The 15,696-nt window shown below is 64.3% G+C and overlaps 4 protein-coding genes across 5 annotated transcripts in view; all 4 read right to left on the bottom strand.

The window, feature by feature from the left end:
* Positions 1 to 3,890, bottom strand: part of CHLRE_08g374250v5 (uncharacterized protein) — a 13,835-nt gene extending 9,945 nt beyond the window's left edge. Inside the window, exons 1-5 of the mRNA XM_043065137.1 lie at positions 3,701 to 3,890; positions 3,304 to 3,484; positions 2,333 to 3,029; positions 1,817 to 2,125; positions 672 to 1,491 (exon numbers count right to left, since the gene is read on the bottom strand). Coding sequence (XP_042922138.1) covers positions 672 to 1,491; positions 1,817 to 2,125; positions 2,333 to 3,029; positions 3,304 to 3,409 — 1,932 coding nt within the window. The 5' untranslated portion in view covers positions 3,410 to 3,484; positions 3,701 to 3,890. The remainder of the gene's footprint in view (positions 1 to 671; positions 1,492 to 1,816; positions 2,126 to 2,332; positions 3,030 to 3,303; positions 3,485 to 3,700) is intronic.
* A 141-nt stretch (positions 3,891 to 4,031) lies between these two features.
* Positions 4,032 to 8,830, bottom strand: CHLRE_08g374300v5 (uncharacterized protein). Its single transcript, XM_001694231.2, has 6 exons — positions 8,559 to 8,830; positions 8,076 to 8,431; positions 6,670 to 7,670; positions 5,817 to 6,467; positions 5,365 to 5,472; positions 4,032 to 4,827 (listed from the first exon to the last, which is right to left on the bottom strand). Exons 1-6 carry the CDS (start codon positions 8,687 to 8,689, stop codon positions 4,759 to 4,761), a joined length of 2,316 nt encoding a protein of 771 aa, XP_001694283.2. The 5' UTR covers positions 8,690 to 8,830; the 3' UTR covers positions 4,032 to 4,758.
* Positions 8,831 to 9,332: 502 nt separating this feature from the next.
* CHLRE_08g374350v5 (uncharacterized protein) lies at positions 9,333 to 11,380 on the bottom strand. Its single transcript, XM_001694230.2, has 4 exons — positions 11,224 to 11,380; positions 10,947 to 11,019; positions 10,574 to 10,639; positions 9,333 to 10,242 (listed from the first exon to the last, which is right to left on the bottom strand). The coding sequence occupies exons 1-4, from the start codon at positions 11,347 to 11,349 to the stop codon at positions 10,127 to 10,129; spliced, it is 381 nt and encodes a 126-aa protein (XP_001694282.2). The 5' UTR covers positions 11,350 to 11,380; the 3' UTR covers positions 9,333 to 10,126.
* A 61-nt stretch (positions 11,381 to 11,441) lies between these two features.
* On the bottom strand, positions 11,442 to 15,690 carry CHLRE_08g374400v5 (uncharacterized protein). Of its 2 annotated transcripts, none has more exons than XM_043065138.1 (8): positions 15,158 to 15,690; positions 14,589 to 14,923; positions 14,149 to 14,237; positions 13,685 to 13,745; positions 13,441 to 13,494; positions 12,970 to 13,048; positions 12,468 to 12,782; positions 11,442 to 12,233 (listed from the first exon to the last, which is right to left on the bottom strand). In XM_043065138.1, exons 1-8 carry the CDS (start codon positions 15,237 to 15,239, stop codon positions 11,848 to 11,850), a joined length of 1,401 nt encoding a protein of 466 aa, XP_042922140.1. In that variant the 5' UTR covers positions 15,240 to 15,690; the 3' UTR covers positions 11,442 to 11,847. The 2 variants fall into 2 exon arrangements, with proteins under 2 accessions (XP_042922140.1, XP_042922139.1); XM_043065139.1 differs by having other exon boundaries at positions 15,158 to 15,450.
* Positions 15,691 to 15,696: the final 6 nt, after the last annotated feature.

Consider the following 15,696-nt stretch of genomic DNA (forward strand, 5'->3'; position numbering starts at 1 on the left):
AGGCGCCGGGCTGGGCGGCTCCGGGACGGCGGCGCAGGGCTGGGAGGCTCGGGGCTGGGAGGCTCGGGGGAGGGAGGAGCCGGAGACGGCGGTGCCGGAGACGGAGGTACAGGGCTTGGAGGGGCCGGGCTGGGCGGCTCCGGGCTAGGCGGCTGAGGCGACGGCGGGAAGGGACTGGGTGGGGCAGGGCTCGGCGGCTCTGGAGAAGGGGGTGCAGGTGGACTGGGGCTGGGAGGCTCCGGGGACGGTGGGGCTGGGCTGGGAGGCGCAGGGCTGGGCGGCTCGGGCGAAGGAGGGGCCGGGCTGGGAGGCTCCGGAGAGGGAGGCGCGGGAGGAGCAGGGCTGGGCGGCGCAGGGCTGGGAGGAGCGGGGGACGGGGGCGCCGGGGACGGAGGCGCAGGGCTGGGCGGCTCGGGCGAAGGAGGGGCCGGGCTGGGAGGCTCCGGAGAGGGAGGCGCGGGAGGAGCAGGGCTGGGCGGCGCAGGGCTGGGAGGAGCGGGGGACGGGGGCGCCGGGGACGGAGGCGCAGGGCTGGGCGGCTCGGGCGAAGGAGGGGCTGGGCTGGGAGGCTCCGGGGAGGGAGGCAGAGGGGGGGCCGGGCTGGGCGGCGCAGGGTTAGGTGGGGCGGGGCTGGGCGGTGCGGGGCTGGGCGGAGCGGGGGACGGAGGTACCGGGGATGGAGGCGCAGGGCTGGGCGGCTTGGGCGAAGGAGGGACGGGGGAAGGCGGCTGCGGAGGCACGGGGCTGGGCGGCTGGGGCGAGGGTGGTGCTGGTGAGGGCGGGGCCGGGGATGGTGGTGCGGGGCTGGGGGGCGGGGGGCTGGGCGGCGCCGGGCTGGGCGGCGCCGGGCTGGGTGGCTTCGGCGAGGGGGGCTCGGGGCTGGGCGGCACAGAAGAGGCGGGCGGGCTATCTGGGCTGGGTGGGTGGAAGGGCGGTGACGGGCGCGGCGCTCTGGGTGGCGGCCGCGGCGGCGGCGGTGGCGGAGAGGGCGGTTGAGGAGGTCTGGGAGACGGTGGCATCGGAGACGGCGAGTCACAGATCCCTCCAACTTGAATGCAGCGGGCAACCGGGGTTGGCGATGGCGGCGATGGCGGAAGGGGCGGCGGGCTGGGCGGCTCCGGTGGTGACGGCGGCGGCGACGGCGGGGAAGGAGGACTGGGCGGCGGGACGGGCGGGCTGGGCGGCAGCAATGGAGGCGGCGGGCTGGGCGGTAGCGGCGGCGGCCGGGGCGGCCTTGGCGACGGCGGCGAGGGCGGCGGCGGCGGCGCCAGACATTCGCCGCCCTGGGTGTGGTCGGCTGGATCGTGCCAGACCCAGGTGTGGGTGCCGAGTTTGGTGCCTAGGTAGAGCAGCGAGTTGATGGGGGCGGCGAACTCCGGCAGAGGGCCGCACAGCTCCGTGTTGCCCTGCAGGCGCCAGCTGCTGATGCTACTGGAGGCGCTTCGCAGGCCCTCCGGGATGGGGCCGTACAGGGCCTGGTTGGACAGCCGTCTGTGTGTGTGTGTGCGGGGTGGGGAGGAGCAGAGAGGGCAGGGGAGGCCAAGGGGAGGCATCGGGGGAGGGGGGGGGAATGGGGGGGGGAGGGGTCAGGCACGCCGCTCGGTGCGGCCGAGACTACGGACTTGACCCAAGGTCCCCACAGCTCCCACCCACCACTTGAACACACTGCTGCGCACATCACGCGCACGCGCACGCGCACGCACAAAATCGCACGTACAGTGTCGACCCTTCCCCTTGAAGTGCTTCCTTTCCAACACAATCACAAACTCCAACACAATCACAAACTCAAGCACAATCACACACGCCGACAACTCACACAGTCCGCAGGTTGGCCCATGGCAGGCTGCTGTCGCTCGCCGCCGCCGCCACCGCATCGCCCCACTCATCCGGGATCATGCCGCTGATCACGTACTCAGTACCATCACTGCCGGTTACGTCACCGTCGCTGCAGTACTCGTACGGCTGCCCGGTGGAGGGGTACTGCTGCCAGCCGTACTGCAGCGATGCCGTACCGCGCACGTCGGGCGTAGCGCGGCAGTGGTCGAGGGCCAGGTGCTGCAGGCTGGGCAAGAGGGTGGGCAGGTTGGCTGGCAGCGGGCCGCCGATGAAGTTGTATGCGAGGTTCCTGCGAAGTGTTGGAAGAGGGGCGCGGGGGCGCGGGGGTAAGATCGAGTGGGGGGGGAGGTCAAGAGGGGTGTGGAGCCCTATTGGGACCCAGGAGGCCGTGCCGCGTTCCAGCGGTCCTTCATGCCTTCCCTTTCGTGCCTTCCCGTCCCTTCCCTGCCTTCCCCGCCAAACCCGCCCCCCGCATACAGCTTGTACGCTAACTCACAGGTACCAGACGTTGTCGAGAGAGCCGGCCGGGAACATGCCAAAGTCAAGGTAATAGATGTACAGCGAGGCATTGCGGAAATCCAGGGCCGTGATGACCGCCGGCACGATGCCATTTGCTATCTTATCCGGATCATATGGGTCCGCGATGTCGTAGTTCTCGCAGCTGCTGCATTCAACGAATGGCCAGCTGCAATAATGCGTGCCGAAGTTCCAGACCGCGTCGCGAAAGTCTTGACCACCCAGCCACGCGCCCTGCGCTGTCCAGGCCGGGTCTATCCACTTCAAATTGCTATCGACTGTGTTCACGGTGAAACCCCACCACATGTCAAATCCATCCAGGACCGGCTGGTAGATGCCGAAGTCGTCAACCCATGGCATCGAGTAGGGCTCCAGGAACGCGTAGGGGTCGGAGCTCGCCGGGTAGCGGCAGGTGCTGTAGAATGGCCGCAGCGAGTTGCCGCTGTACACCGTCGCGTCGATGTACGTCTCATCGTAGTAACCGTACTGTACGGCTGGTAGGGCACATCGGCTGGGCCAGGGCGCATCGTAGCTGCGGCGCGTGTCGTTAATGCAGTTGGGCTGCCATGGCACGTTCCAGAGGACGTCAAGCAGCGCGCCAATATAGGCAATGGCGCTGGGCGCGTCGGTCGCGGCGGAGGAGGTGACGGACACGTTGACCGGGAACTGGAGGGCGTCTGTTGTATGTGGGTTGGGGAAAGTGCCGGAAAGGGCGAGCACGAGGTGGAGCGGGAGGGGTTGGGTGGATTCGGGCCAATTGGGGGATTGGGGTTTTGGCGACATGACCACACGCGAACTATTGTGATCTCCCCCTGAGGTAAAAGAACAGAGGTATGCATGGCGTCCGCAAGTCGCGCCGCATAGGCAAGCCTGGCTCGATGGCCCACGAATGGCCCACACGCGGCCCCGCAAAAACACACGAACAGCCTTTGGGCTTCCGCGCAGACATACCTGAAACTGGAATAGTGACCCATGCTAGCGAGAAAGTCAAGAGCACCAGCCACGCTAGCGACCCCGTTTGCAAGGGCCGATTGCGGGCGACGGATGCGCGCACCATCCGCGCTCTGGAAAGGCGAAGCCGACCCGCAGGGCAGGCTGAAGAGCTACTATGAGTAGCCCGAGACATACACGCCTGTAAGAGGGGACCGGGACACAATATCAAGGCTCATATCGCTTGTGACTGCTCGTGTCCCGCAAGGTGCCGCGGCGCCAGCGCCCCGAGTTTTGCACCCGCTCTTCTCCACATTCAGTAATCACACGTAGCTCTATTGTTTGCGCACACACTGGAACCACTTGTCGCCCGCACCGGCCAACTTCCCAACCCGCGCTTGCTTGACCCGCAGCGCACCTCGTGTCACAAACGCTTCCATCGCGGCGCAGGCATCCTGCTAATCGTGTTGTGAGTCAATAAACTAGTTGCGCCGGGGACTTTGCTGATAGGCAAACCGAACGCAGTTTCACTGAAAGCGTGCTTGTAATGCAGTTGACCAACGCCGTAAATAAGAGTATATTTTTTATGTTGCAAGTATCTGATGAATGAAAGTTTAGTATGTAAGCGCGTGGGGTCGGGGCTCTTGTTCGGGGAGTGCGCGGAAGACGGAGGGTCAGCAGTCGGCGCGCCCCTCGCGACCGACTTCCCTCCGCGCAGCCAGACGTGTTTTCGCCAGTCGTCCCGCTCTGAAGAATCATAATTACAATTGCAAGCTTCAGGGCTTGTGGGGAAAAACCCAGTTGCCGCCCCGACCGCGACACTCAATCCGATGTCCGGGCGCGGTGGGGGGTCACAAAGCACCCGACTGGGACCCGCACGTTCCCCGAATCCTGGCTCCCGGTGGCCGTACTGATTCATCCCTCCCCCCACTCCAACACTACAACCCAAGCTATCCCCCGAATGCTTGAACCCTGTCGCAACAAACACACCTTTCCGCCTGCGCCGTGTGCTCCCCGCGGTGAAGCCAGTGAAGCCGGTGAAGCCAGCACGCAAGCTCACAGCCAGCCGCCCATTTCGCTTCAAGCCGGCGCTGGCCACTCAGCCTTCGACGGACTCAGCAGCCTCGCCTCGCCATCTCCTCCGCATTGCCCAAATGCCGCGTGCGGAATGTAACATGTGTATCCCAAGTCTGCAACACCCAAACCCAGCACGCGCTGCCTGTAGCCTGTGCCGCTGTCACAATGTCGCATGTCGCCTCTTGGAGTCGGCCTCCCCATGCTGAAATGAAGCACTCGATGGGCACTGTCGCTGGCTGCAATTGCAACAACGCCATGGCCACTGGGGTACGTGGCCAGTCGCTAGTTGGCTGCCTCCACCGCCGCCCGCTCCGCTGCTTCAAACGCCGCGGCTGCCACCAGCACCGCGCAGCAGCAGCTGCTGCAAGCTGTGCATCCCCGACTGCAGCTCTACGGTATCTACTGCGGCGGCGGCGGCGGCGGCGCGCCCCGCCTGAGCACCTCCTCGGCCTCCTCGGTTTTGGTCACCTGGGCGCAATGCAGTAGCGGGGGTGGCGAGAGGTACCGCGTTGGGAGTTATGGACACACATGGGACTTGCGGAGCGCAGTGGGAGGAGGAAACGAAAACATACAGGCGCGATCGCAAGCCATGATAGGCCTGAAACGGTTTCCTAGGACGAATGTGTGCCGTGCCAACTGGGACCCCCAAGGAAACCGACCAACCGTGTCGACCGCCCTCACCACTTGCTGCCGGCCTCCCTCACACACAATTATTTCCCTTGTGCACTATGCATAGCCCCTTCCCCTTTCTCCGCTGCCGCACGCCCCCAGGCTTAAGGGCGCCCTAGGCAAAGGTTAAGACCACACCTCCTTGGCGCTCAACGGGCTGGACTGCCTCGGGTTCGTGTCCTCTGCATTGCCTTGCGTTGCGGAATGAATTACCTGGACCCCTCCCCCATTTTGAACCATCTATCATATCTTGTCCTGCGTCTGGGCGTCTCTGGTCTCGTACTGGGAATGGTGAAAACAACACCCTCCCCCCACACCCACACAGTCACCACCCACCTTCATTTTACCCGTGGCCTTGTCAAGCTCCAGCCTGAGGCCCAGCTGCTGCAGCTCGGGCGTTTCCACCGTGGTCTGCAGCTCCAGTCCCGCAATACGTGCCTGGACCTGCGTGTGTTGTTTTAGGGGGCCATTGTGTCCATTCACAGTAAGAAACCCATAAGAAACAAAGTGACACAAGGAAGCAGGACCGGTCAGCCATGCTAGTTCGGGGAGGGGGAGGGGCCTAGAGCGGGGAGAGGGAGAGGGACGACGAGGTGTAGGCGCTTGTTGTGGTTGTACGTATGTGGAGAGGAGAATCTAAGATTCACGACGAGAGTAAGGCTGTAGGACAGAACTAGGGCAGTGACTTGCCACAGGGAACACGCCTCTTTTCATGGACCGCCAAGCCCCCCTGCTCTCCACAGCTCGCGCCACCAACCGTGTCGCACCCAGCCCTCACCCACACCCACCTCCTCGCTGCCCTCGGCCATGTTCCTCACGCCCCACAGCGCCCACTCCCGCGCCAGCGGACTCCGCTCGTCCAGGTGTGTCTGCGCCAGCAGCAGCTCCAAACCGCCCAACCGAACAACTGCTGATGTAACCGTCGGCCGCCGGAAGCAGCCGTTGGCAACAACCGCCACCAGGTCGCCGCGGTAACCGATGTACGGCGTTGCAGACGCGCCAGCTGGAAAACCAACCGCCAACCGTTCCAGTGCCGCTGGCAGCTCAACCACCGGCCGGTCCTGTGGCGGCGCGCCCTCGGGTGGCGGCGGCGCCGCCTCAGTCGCTCCCGTACGCAGATCCATGACCATTGGCGGCGGCAGCGTCGACCGCGCCTTGGTCCGCGCCGCCGCCGCCGGCTGCAGCGCCGCCAGCATGCCTAGCAGCTGCGCCGGCACTGTCACCGCCCCCGCCCCCGCCGCCGAGGGCGCGCCTGCCGCTGCAGCCCCCGCCGCGTCGTCGCCGCTCGACGCCTGGGTACCAACGCCATGACTGCTACTGCTACTGCTACTGCTACTGCTGCTGCTGTCACTGTTGGTTAGCAGCAGCCACTCCGCCAGGTCTATCCCGCCGGCCAGCGCTCGGCCGCCGTCCTCGCGCTGCGTGACGGACTTGAGGACCTGCGGACAGAGGAGTGGACAGAAGCGGGCCGCGGGCGAGGCAGCAGCGGCGAGAAGATATGCGGTGATGGGTGGTGGGGGTTGGGGATGCGCCGTGCATCGCATGTGGCGCATGCTATGTGTATCAGCCACGCTGCTTTGCTGGGCAGCAGAACGCAGGACACAGTGCAGATTGCAATCTCTCTGAGTCACGGAGCCCCACCTCCAGTGCAGCCTCAAGCACAGCTTCCAGCGGTGCCACCTCCTCCAGCCCCTGCCCCTGCTCCAGCCCCTGCCCCTGCGCCTGCTGGTGCTCGCGCTCGCTGCCAGCCCGGCCCTCCACCCCGGCGGCGGCAGCACTGCCGCTGGCCCCGCCGCGCCGCGCGCACGCACGCGCCGCCGCCACAGCGACCTCGGCCGCACACAGCAGCGCGGCGCACAGCGGCCGCGCTACCGGCGGCGGCGGCGGAAGCTGCTCCACGCCCGTGCTGGATCCGGCTTGGATCCGGGAGCTCGGGGATTTTTCCGAGGATTCCAGATCCACGGCCGCCCCGCCCTTGAGTTCCAGCATCTCCACCGCCACCAGGTGTAGCACCAGTGGGCACAGGAAGCCGCGGGCAGCTGTGACGGCCGCGGCGCCGTCGTCGCCTGGGGTCCCCTCTGCCGCCTCAGCAGCAGGCACGGCAGCAGCGGCCTCAGCTGCAGGGGCAGTCCCCGCAGCCACAACCGCAGCAGGAGCGGGAGCGGGCGCCCGAGCGGCGCCGGGACTGCTACAGCCGCTGAGGAGTGCCAGCAGCGGCTGTAGCAGCCCCTGCCTCAGCGCCACGCAGCCGACCAGCAGCGACGTCCACTGCTGACTGTTTGCCTGGTGGCCGCCGTCGCGCGGCCCGCCGCCGCCGGCCGCCTGCCGCCGGTGGTCCTCCAGCTGGCGCCGCAGGAGCGCCTCCCACACCGCGCGAGCCGCTCCAACCTCCTCCGCGCCCGCACATGCACCTGCACCTGCATGGTTTGGCGGCGTGGAAGATGCTGACGTTGCTGCCGCTGCTGCTGCCGCTGCAGGCTGGCCGCTACGGCCACTGCTGCTGCAGCCTCCCGCCTGCCCGTCGCCCCTGCTACTGCCGCTACTGCCGCTACTGCCAGCCAGGCCGCACAGCGCGCGGCTGCAGTCGTAGCACTGGCGGCAGCACGCGTACAAGATGAGTGCGGCGGGCTCGTGCAGCTTGCCTGCGTGCGCACGCGCCAGCATTGCGCAAGGAAAAGGATTGAGCGGCGCCCGTGAGCGGTCAAGGCGCGCCGTGATGCCAACAGGAGCAGGGGAAACATGGAAGGGGGTTGAAGATACCAGCCCAAAGTAGGAGGGTGGCCGTTCATGGAGAACGAAGTGATTATTTGAGAGGTGGGGCGAGGGCAAGATAGCGTTCGCCTCCGTTTCTAGTTTGGCCTGGTATTTGCAAACCCTCCCACGCCCGCATTCCCCTGTTCTCTGGGTGTGAGCGCGTATGACCCCAAACTCGTCACAACCCTAACGGATGAATGTACCCATGCAGAGTTTACCGGCCAAGCGCATGACTTATTATTGCACAGCTGGTAGTCACGCACCCCTGCCGCACCCCCGCCGTACCCCCGCACCTGAGGGGTGCGCCACCAGCCGCAGCAGCGCCCCCGCCGACCAGCCCGCCGCCCACACCGCCTCCGCGGCCTCCACCCCCGAGTTGGCCAGGTTGGCAAGGAGCTGCGTGGCAGCTGCCAGCAGCTGCAGTGTAGCTTCGTCCATCTCCGCTCCATGCGGGCTTGGAGGCGATTGCGATGAGGAGGCTGGCGCTGCTGCGGGCCCCGATGCGGGCTGGGGGTCCGGGAGGGCGGAGCAGACCAGGCGGCAGGCGGTGCCGACGACGTCCGCGTCCAGAAGCGTCTCCACCGCCGCCGGCCCAAGCGGAACGCAGTTACGCAGCAGGCGACATAGTGGCACCAGCTGCGCCGGCGGCCTGCTGGGAAGGTGTAAAGCATGCGCGAGCGGGTCGAGTGAGAGAGGTCGAGTGCGAGCGGGTCAAGCAAGCACAGGCGCGAGGTGGACCGGGACGTGTCGAGAGGTGCTGCACAAAGTCCACGAACCTCGCATCAGCCACGGCATCCTTAAATGTCTGAGCAGCTTGTTCAAGCCCCCCGCTCTCCAGGAAATGCTCGCGCCCCTCCTCCGACTTCATTGCGGCGGTCCATTCGCCGACCGCCTCCAGGCCTTCCATTTTTAATAGTAGTATACTCAGTCTTCAGGTCATATGCACGAGAAAGAAAGCCCCGGTGTCGTTGTTCGGCAACGATAGAAGGATTTCTGCTACGATCTCGTCAAATCGCCTTGCTCTGAGCTAATTATGGTGCTCACGTATTGCAGCATCGGCTCAACGTGTGTGTACTTAGTTTTTGGAATTTTGTGCAGCCCGCCAAAGATGCACGTGCACGCCCCTGCCATTCCCCCTGCCTGCGGCTGGCGGCACCTGCCACCCGCAGGGTGCTGTGGTACTCTATTCCACCGGCACGCCTCACACAAGCCGTGTAGGAAGACCAGGCTGATACTCAGGGCTCCCCTGCTCCCATCCATATGCCCATGCCAAGGCATCCCTTGGTGTGGGGGCAAGGGGTCATGAACACCAGCATCCCCTGCTCCAGTCTATGGGGTGCCTCCAAGGACAAAAGGCAATTGGTGATGCACGCACAGTCCTCCTCCCCCCTCCCCTGGCGCTCCACGCTTTCCTTCCAAGTGAGAACGTATTGCGGGGCAGGGGAGGCGTCCCCTCTTACAGGCGGTGCCTTACCGTCGAAGGAAGGCGTGGAGCGCTAGGGAAGGGGGAGGGGTGCAAAACTATGTGATGTACATTATGTTTGTCACTGTAGACATCACCTGAGTCACCATGGTGTAGTTGGTTATCACATTCGCCTCACAACCGTGGGAACGCGAGAGGTCTCCAGTTCGATCCTGGATGGTGACAGTTTTGCCTTCATCGAGGCCCCTTCTTGGTCTGATTGTGCTCCCCGGGACGAGCTGTACTCTCGGGCCCAAGCCCGTGTGACAAGGGAGGTCCCAGAATGACGCGTGCTTGCCATGCATGCATTGCCCAAACGCTTAGCATCATCCGTTTGGCGCCTGCCCTCAGCACTTGCCCCCGGATGCAGCCCGGCCCTCATAACACATCACGCTGCCTCCCCTGCTGCCTCCTGCCTCCTGAGGAGGGGTCAAGGTAAGCACCGCAGATGATTTGCCATCCTGGGCTCCCTCACACACGGAGCGCCGAGTGCTCACACGTCAAGGCACAGACCACGCATAACTAACGCCGCAGGATGGTGCCCATCATACTGTGCTTGCCTTCCCCCAGACCCCGCATCCAACTTGACGCACGCTGCTCCCGCCTCGCCACTCAGGATACAGCGTGTGCACCCACGGGGTACACCCATGGGGTACACCATACACCACCGCGTTTCAAAAGCAGTTCAGTACTTGGGTCGCGGGCTGTCCCTCCCTGTAAAGTCGCATTCATAGACGGTGTGCAGGACATTGCCCGGGATACCGTACCCGGCGGGACTGCCACCGTAGTTTAATGCTTCCTGGCACATACCGGTAATACCGGCACACCCCATTCCGTGGCGCCGTGCCAAGTAGTTGCTGCACCATTCCACCATCATCACTTTCAGCTGGAGCCGGCAGCACCCGAGCCGGAAGGCCCGGGCGCATCTGCAGGAGGCGGTGGTGGGGTGCCCACAATGGTAACTCCGGCAGATGTCACGTACAGCTTTGCAGACGGACCTGCGTTCGCCATCAACATGAAAGCATCACAGACAGCATCACAGCATAAGGACGAGTCGTTACACAGCAAACGGAAGCAGCGCGGACAGTCTTAAGAGGGAGTCAATGCTAAGTGGGCATACGGAGCAGGCTCCTGCGAGTAAGCACAAGGAGCATGGGTGGGTCTGGGTCTGGTCAGGCCAAGGAGGCATGGGTGGGCGAGGCCATGAAGGCTCCCCCTTTGGGCATCGAAGTCCTCTCCTTGCACAGTGAAGGCGTTAACCCGTTTATCCTGGGTTCTTGTATCCTTGGAGCCAACACCTCTTGCGGTCTCGCCCCCGCACGGCCGCACCTGCGTACTGTACCAGCCGCTTGCCATCCTCATCCTTGAGCTCCCACACGTGGGTCGAGTACGTGTCTGCACGTGCACGACAGGAGCGGCGGGGCAGCGACAGCAGGAAAAGGAGCGGCGTGGAGTTGTGGAAACGCCTAGGGGGGGGCGTGCGAAGCCTGCTGCTCAGAACAGCAGTGTGTGGTGGCAGTGCAACTTCCTCGCCAGCATACCCCTGTTCATCGCCGGTCCTCGCCGGTTCTCGCCAAGCCCATAGCCATAAACGAATCTGCCCCATGCCCATATCCTGCTACGGTTGTATTGCTAACTAAATCTAAGCACGCAAAGGGCAGAGTGTAACAAGACCCACATCCTGCTACGGACCCTAACCCACCCTGGTGCGTCTCCGCGCCGCTCTCCAGCACATTGTACACCTGTTCCGCGCCGTCGTACGACAGCCACACCAGCTGCAGGGGGTGATGAGGCAGGGGGCCAGGTGAGGGGATGGTGACACGCGGCGGGGAAAGGGCTGGCAGGGGGGGAGGGGGGGGGGGGGCGACCCCCCCCCCTGCGCGACTTCGGACCAACTGCCGAGGCAATTAGTTCTTTTCTTGACTTAATTTCTGGAGCATCAGCGCCCATGCATTTTCACAGAAGCAACGTCGCCTCACCTGAACCGGGCTTCCCCGATGGTTAATGACGACCAACTTGCACGGTCCAGTGCTGTGGTCCGTCCAGCTACAAGTGGGAGGCGCTGGCGGCGCTGATATCACGGCCTCGGTTGTTGTCGCGGCCATATCGTCGGGGCTTGCACCAGAACTCAGACCTAACCCCGAGAGGATGTTGTTCAGAAAGGTCATAAACAAGGCGGGCGAAACGTTGTCACAGCGTACTAATAGGTATACAGGGCTCACAGTGGTACATATGCAAAAGTATTGCAGAACCCACCGCCAGTGCCAGGTACCATTCCACCCGCGGCACCGTGGCTCGATCCCATCAGCCCCGCCCGGCCTGCCGACCTCCATACACTGCCTCGAGGTCCTCTCGATGCACGTCATCTCCACACAGTGCTCCATGCTTTGGCCTTCTGCTCAATCTCCCCTCTTCCTCACAGCAACCCACGCAGCAGGCCACGGGCACAGCAGCCCACGACCCTAACCAACCACCTGGCCACGACCCTAACCATCTACTCTCTCGCTTCAAGCCCCACCCCCCATCCGACGCCGGCAGTCCGGCATGCTCTCCGTCTCTGCCATACCCTACAACTCAACCGGCGCAGCCCTCCCCCTTGCCAGTCACCGCAACCACCACAGCCGGATGAGCCCATCATCGGAGCACGACGCCAGCAGTCGGGGCTCGGCCGGGTTCCACCGCACGCAGTTAACATCCGCGCCGTGTGCCTTGGCCACACGCGCCCAGCAACCCCACTGACCCCCAGGCTGTGTCAGCAGCCCCGATGCCTCCTCCTCCGCCTCCACGCCTTCCGCCCCTGCCTGCACCGCCGTCTGCCCCTCCGGCGCCGGAGCTTCTGACATTGCAGCATCGCCGTCCGACGTCGTAGCAGCTGCTACTGCCGGCTGCCGCTGCTGCTGCTGCTGCTGCTGCTCCCGGCGGCGCAGTAGCAGTTGGGCCATGTCGGGGTCGCCCTCGCCAAACACCAGAATGCTGTCGTCGCCATCTCCTGTGATGTTAGGATTCGCAGCATACAGAGAAGAAGCGACTTGATTAGAATGGGAATGGGCACGTGCAAGGAGTACCGCGAACAAGGCTGCGGTAGCAGCATCTAGAGTATGAGAAGGGACAGGCTCACAGGCGCAACCCAGGCGCGAACACATCACCTGTTCTACCCCACGCCGTGCCCGCACCTCCCCCGTCTAGCCAGCTTGTTGGCCCTTCACAACAGGGCGCCGCGCACCTGTCGCGATGAGCCCTGTTGGCGCCCAGTCCAGACTGAACACGGTGCGGCGGTGGTGGCCCGACAGCGTCACGGCGCAGCGCAGATCGGGCCTGGACGGCACGAAACCCTGTGGGCCGCCCGCGCCCCCCACCGTCCCCTCAGGGACCACCGCCGCTGCAGCTCCAGCCGGAGCCGAGGCGGGCGTGGAGGTGGGCGCGGCGCGGCTCTCCCACAGGCGGAGCGTGAGGTCGTCAGAGCAGGAGGCGAGGCGGGCGCGGGAGACCGGGTCCCAGCACACGTCCCACACCGTGGACTCGTGGCCCGTGCCGGTGCCTGCAGCGCAGGAGGAGGAGAAGAGGCAGAAGGATGAGGAATGCAAGGAGGATGACAAGGAGGAGCCTGCCCGCATGAACACCCGCACGCCCACACATACGCACACGCCCCGCACGCTCGCACGCACGCGCACACGCCCGCACGCAGGTACACATCCACACACACACACACACACGCACGCACGCACCTCCAAGTGTCTGCGCGCAGCCCCACTCGTCGCCGTCGTAGGTCCACAGCTTGATGGTGTCGTCGTAGCCCGCGCTCACCTGGTGCGTCGTTGACGCAGGCACAAGGCACGGGGTGAGGCACAAGGCACAGGCACAGATAATGTCTGTCTCCTCCCCCCCCCCCCTGGCCCAAGAGGCTGGTACGTGCTTGCCCGCACGACGCGCCCCGCTGACACGCCGCCCGGCCACTCCGTACCGCCTTCACGGCTTCACCAAACGGCTGCAAGCCGCTAAGGCCTCTGCAAAGCGCCCCCGCTCCCATGGAGGTTGGTTTGGGCTGCCGACATCCTCTTCCTCTCCTGCATGGACAACTACAACCTCCCCCCCCCCCGCACACACGCACACACACACACACACACACACACACACACACACACACACACGCATACGTTTCGTTTCTGAACACACGCATACACACACAGACCACCTACCAGCAGCTCGCCACTGGGGTGCCACGTCACCGCCTTGACATCCTGGCTGTGGCCCTGGGGGACAGCGAGTCGTGGGGACAGGGGTTGGCCGTGGACAGGGAGCATGGACCGTGTTTCTGACCTGCCATGCCGAAACGCTGCGGGAAAACTACTTAGGTTGCGATGAACGGAAGAATTACAAACGTGCTGAGTTTGCGTGTCTGTGTCACAGTATTGGACACCGCCTCCTCCCTGAATCACGCACCTGCTTTACATCCACGCACTCGAACTCCCGGCCCGGCATGGACTCCCAAATCCATACGGACCTGCGGGTTTCGGGAGCATCCAGTGAAACAAGACCAGAAAGGAAACAGGCCGAAGGCATGGGACATGATCACATGACACCCAGGCTTTACAACAGCGCCGACCGAGGACCGCCCCGCACCCGCTAGGCAGCCAGACCCACACAGTGCTCATTCCTAATGGGGCTCGCAGCAGCCAGCCCCACTGGCCCAACATACAGTGCAGTACCTAACCGCCCTGGCTCTCTCCCAATAATCTTGCTATTGCAACGAAAACCTGTACCCGCGCCGTCCCCACACCAGCACGCGCGGTTGCAACCCTCGCTCTATCACGGCTTCAAACGCACATATAGACGCACGCACGCACGCACGCACGCACGCACGCACGCACGCACGCACGCACGCACGCACGCACGCACGCACGCACCTGTCGCGGCCGCATGTGGCTATAAGCCGGCCGTCCGGGTTCCAGGCCACACACTTGACCTCATTCTCGTGGCCCTCCAGTTCCGCCACCTGTTGCCACCGAGGCGGGCGGCGACGGACACATGCAAATGCTGTAATGCAGAGGTGTGGAACTGCGGCTCGATCAAAAGCTGCGCGTGCAGCTATGTGCGACTTCGGGTTATGCATTGATGAAGGTTGTGAAATGCGGCATGCGTAGAGAAATGCAACGCAGCTGCTCAAAAGGCGTGAACATCGTGGTGCCAGTTGCGCCCATCCCCGCCCCCGCACCTCACGTCCGCACACCCCACACCTTGCACCCCCGCATCCCAAGTACCTCCCACAACGCTTGCCAGTGTTCGGACAAGCCCCGACACCCGCTTAGCTTCCTCCCCTTCCTTACGCACACAGTCGCCCACCCACCTGCTCCCACACGCCACTGCTCAGCTCCCACACCGCCACCGTTGCATCAAAGCTGGCTGTGGCCAGAGCCCTCCCTGTGGGACTCCACGCCACTGAGCGGATGGTCCGCGTATGGCACTGGTCCAGTATCGCCGAGCAGTACCACTGCTGCTGCTGCTGAGTTGGTGGTAGCTGCTGTTGCTGGTGTTGTGCTGGTTGCGACTGCGGGGGCTGCGGGGGCTGCGGGGGCTGCGGTACAGCGGATGCCGATGAGGGGACCTGCTCCGAGGGGCGTGGCTGGCGGCGGCTCCAGATGCGCACTGTCTTGTCGCCGCTGCAGCTCGCCAGCATGTCGCCTTGATGATGGGATCGGAAATAGGGGTCAGATGCGGCATGCGTGTGATCGGGTGGTCGAGAAATGGATACCAATGGGGAAGGGGGGGGGCGCCGGGGGCACGGTGGCTTGTGGGCTGCCTGCAAACGACGGACTGAGGCGGGAAAGTCGCCTCAAGCCCGTTCGGTGTCACCCCAGCAACAATGACATTCGGATCTGATCCTGAACCCGTCTATACGCCCACGGATGAACGCACCTTGAGGCGACCACGCTACGTTCCAAACGCGGTCGTCATGACCGCTCAATGCACCTATCGGCTCAAGGGTAAATGGATCCATTATGTAGGTGCGCAAGATAAGATGCAATATTAACGCCGCGGCCTGGAACGCCACTTGCAATTTGTGTGTATATGTCACTCGGTCGCCGCTGGAAAATGGGCAATTTCCGGGAAATTGCCGAATTATCCATGCAAGCACGCCCGTCTAATGTCTCTAATGTCCCGTCGCATTTGTCGCATGTAATTAGCAAACGTATGCGTAATTCAGTAGCATAGGTCGTCGGAGAGTTGTGGGCAGTTCACAGGCGGACGCATGGATGCGTCGGCGGCAGGAGCGCCGGACAGCCCGGGGCGGGTTGGCCTGCGTGCAGCAATGCGAAACGCGCTGGAAAATGTAGGCGCTGCGGCTATGCAGGCGGTGGGATTCTCGGCGGGCACCGCGGTGCCGGGTGCCGCAGGGGCGGGCGGTCCCAGCGCCGCGGATGTGCAGCGGATCACTGCGGAAATTCAACGCGGGG

The sequence above is a fragment of the Chlamydomonas reinhardtii genome, chromosome 8 (genome assembly GCF_000002595.2).
Source record: "Chlamydomonas reinhardtii strain CC-503 cw92 mt+ chromosome 8, whole genome shotgun sequence".
Classification (NCBI taxonomy): domain Eukaryota; kingdom Viridiplantae; phylum Chlorophyta; class Chlorophyceae; order Chlamydomonadales; family Chlamydomonadaceae; genus Chlamydomonas; species Chlamydomonas reinhardtii.

What these genes read in the sequence shown, in the direction of transcription:
- CHLRE_08g374300v5 (XM_001694231.2), bottom strand. Translation starts at nt 8,689, where the DNA reads ATGGAAGGCCTGGAGGCGGTCGGCGAATGGACCGCCGCAATGAAGTCG. An exon ending in GATGCCGTGGCTGATGCGAG is followed by an intron (nt 8,432 to 8,558) that starts GTTCGTGGACTT and finishes CCTTCCCAGCAG; the next exon opens with GCCGCCGGCGCAGCTGGTGC. An exon ending in AGGCCACGGGTAAAATGAAG is followed by an intron (nt 4,828 to 5,364) that starts GTGGGTGGTGAC and finishes CATTGCGCCCAG; the next exon opens with GTGACCAAAACCGAGGAGGC.
- CHLRE_08g374350v5 (XM_001694230.2), bottom strand. Translation starts at nt 11,349, where the DNA reads ATGGCCGCGACAACAACCGAGGCCGTGATATCAGCGCCGCCAGCGCCT. An exon ending in ATCGGGGAAGCCCGGTTCAG is followed by an intron (nt 11,020 to 11,223) that starts GTGAGGCGACGT and finishes CACCCCCTGCAG; the next exon opens with CTGGTGTGGCTGTCGTACGA. An exon ending in GCGGCTGGTACAGTACGCAG is followed by an intron (nt 10,243 to 10,573) that starts GTGCGGCCGTGC and finishes TGGCGAACGCAG; the next exon opens with GTCCGTCTGCAAAGCTGTAC.
- CHLRE_08g374400v5 (XM_043065138.1), bottom strand. Translation starts at nt 15,239, where the DNA reads ATGGATCCATTTACCCTTGAGCCGATAGGTGCATTGAGCGGTCATGAC. An exon ending in AGTGCGTGGATGTAAAGCAG is followed by an intron (nt 13,495 to 13,684) that starts GTGCGTGATTCA and finishes GCTGTCCCCCAG; the next exon opens with GGCCACAGCCAGGATGTCAA. An exon ending in AACAGGGCTCATCGCGACAG is followed by an intron (nt 12,234 to 12,467) that starts GTGCGCGGCGCC and finishes CTAACATCACAG; the next exon opens with GAGATGGCGACGACAGCATT.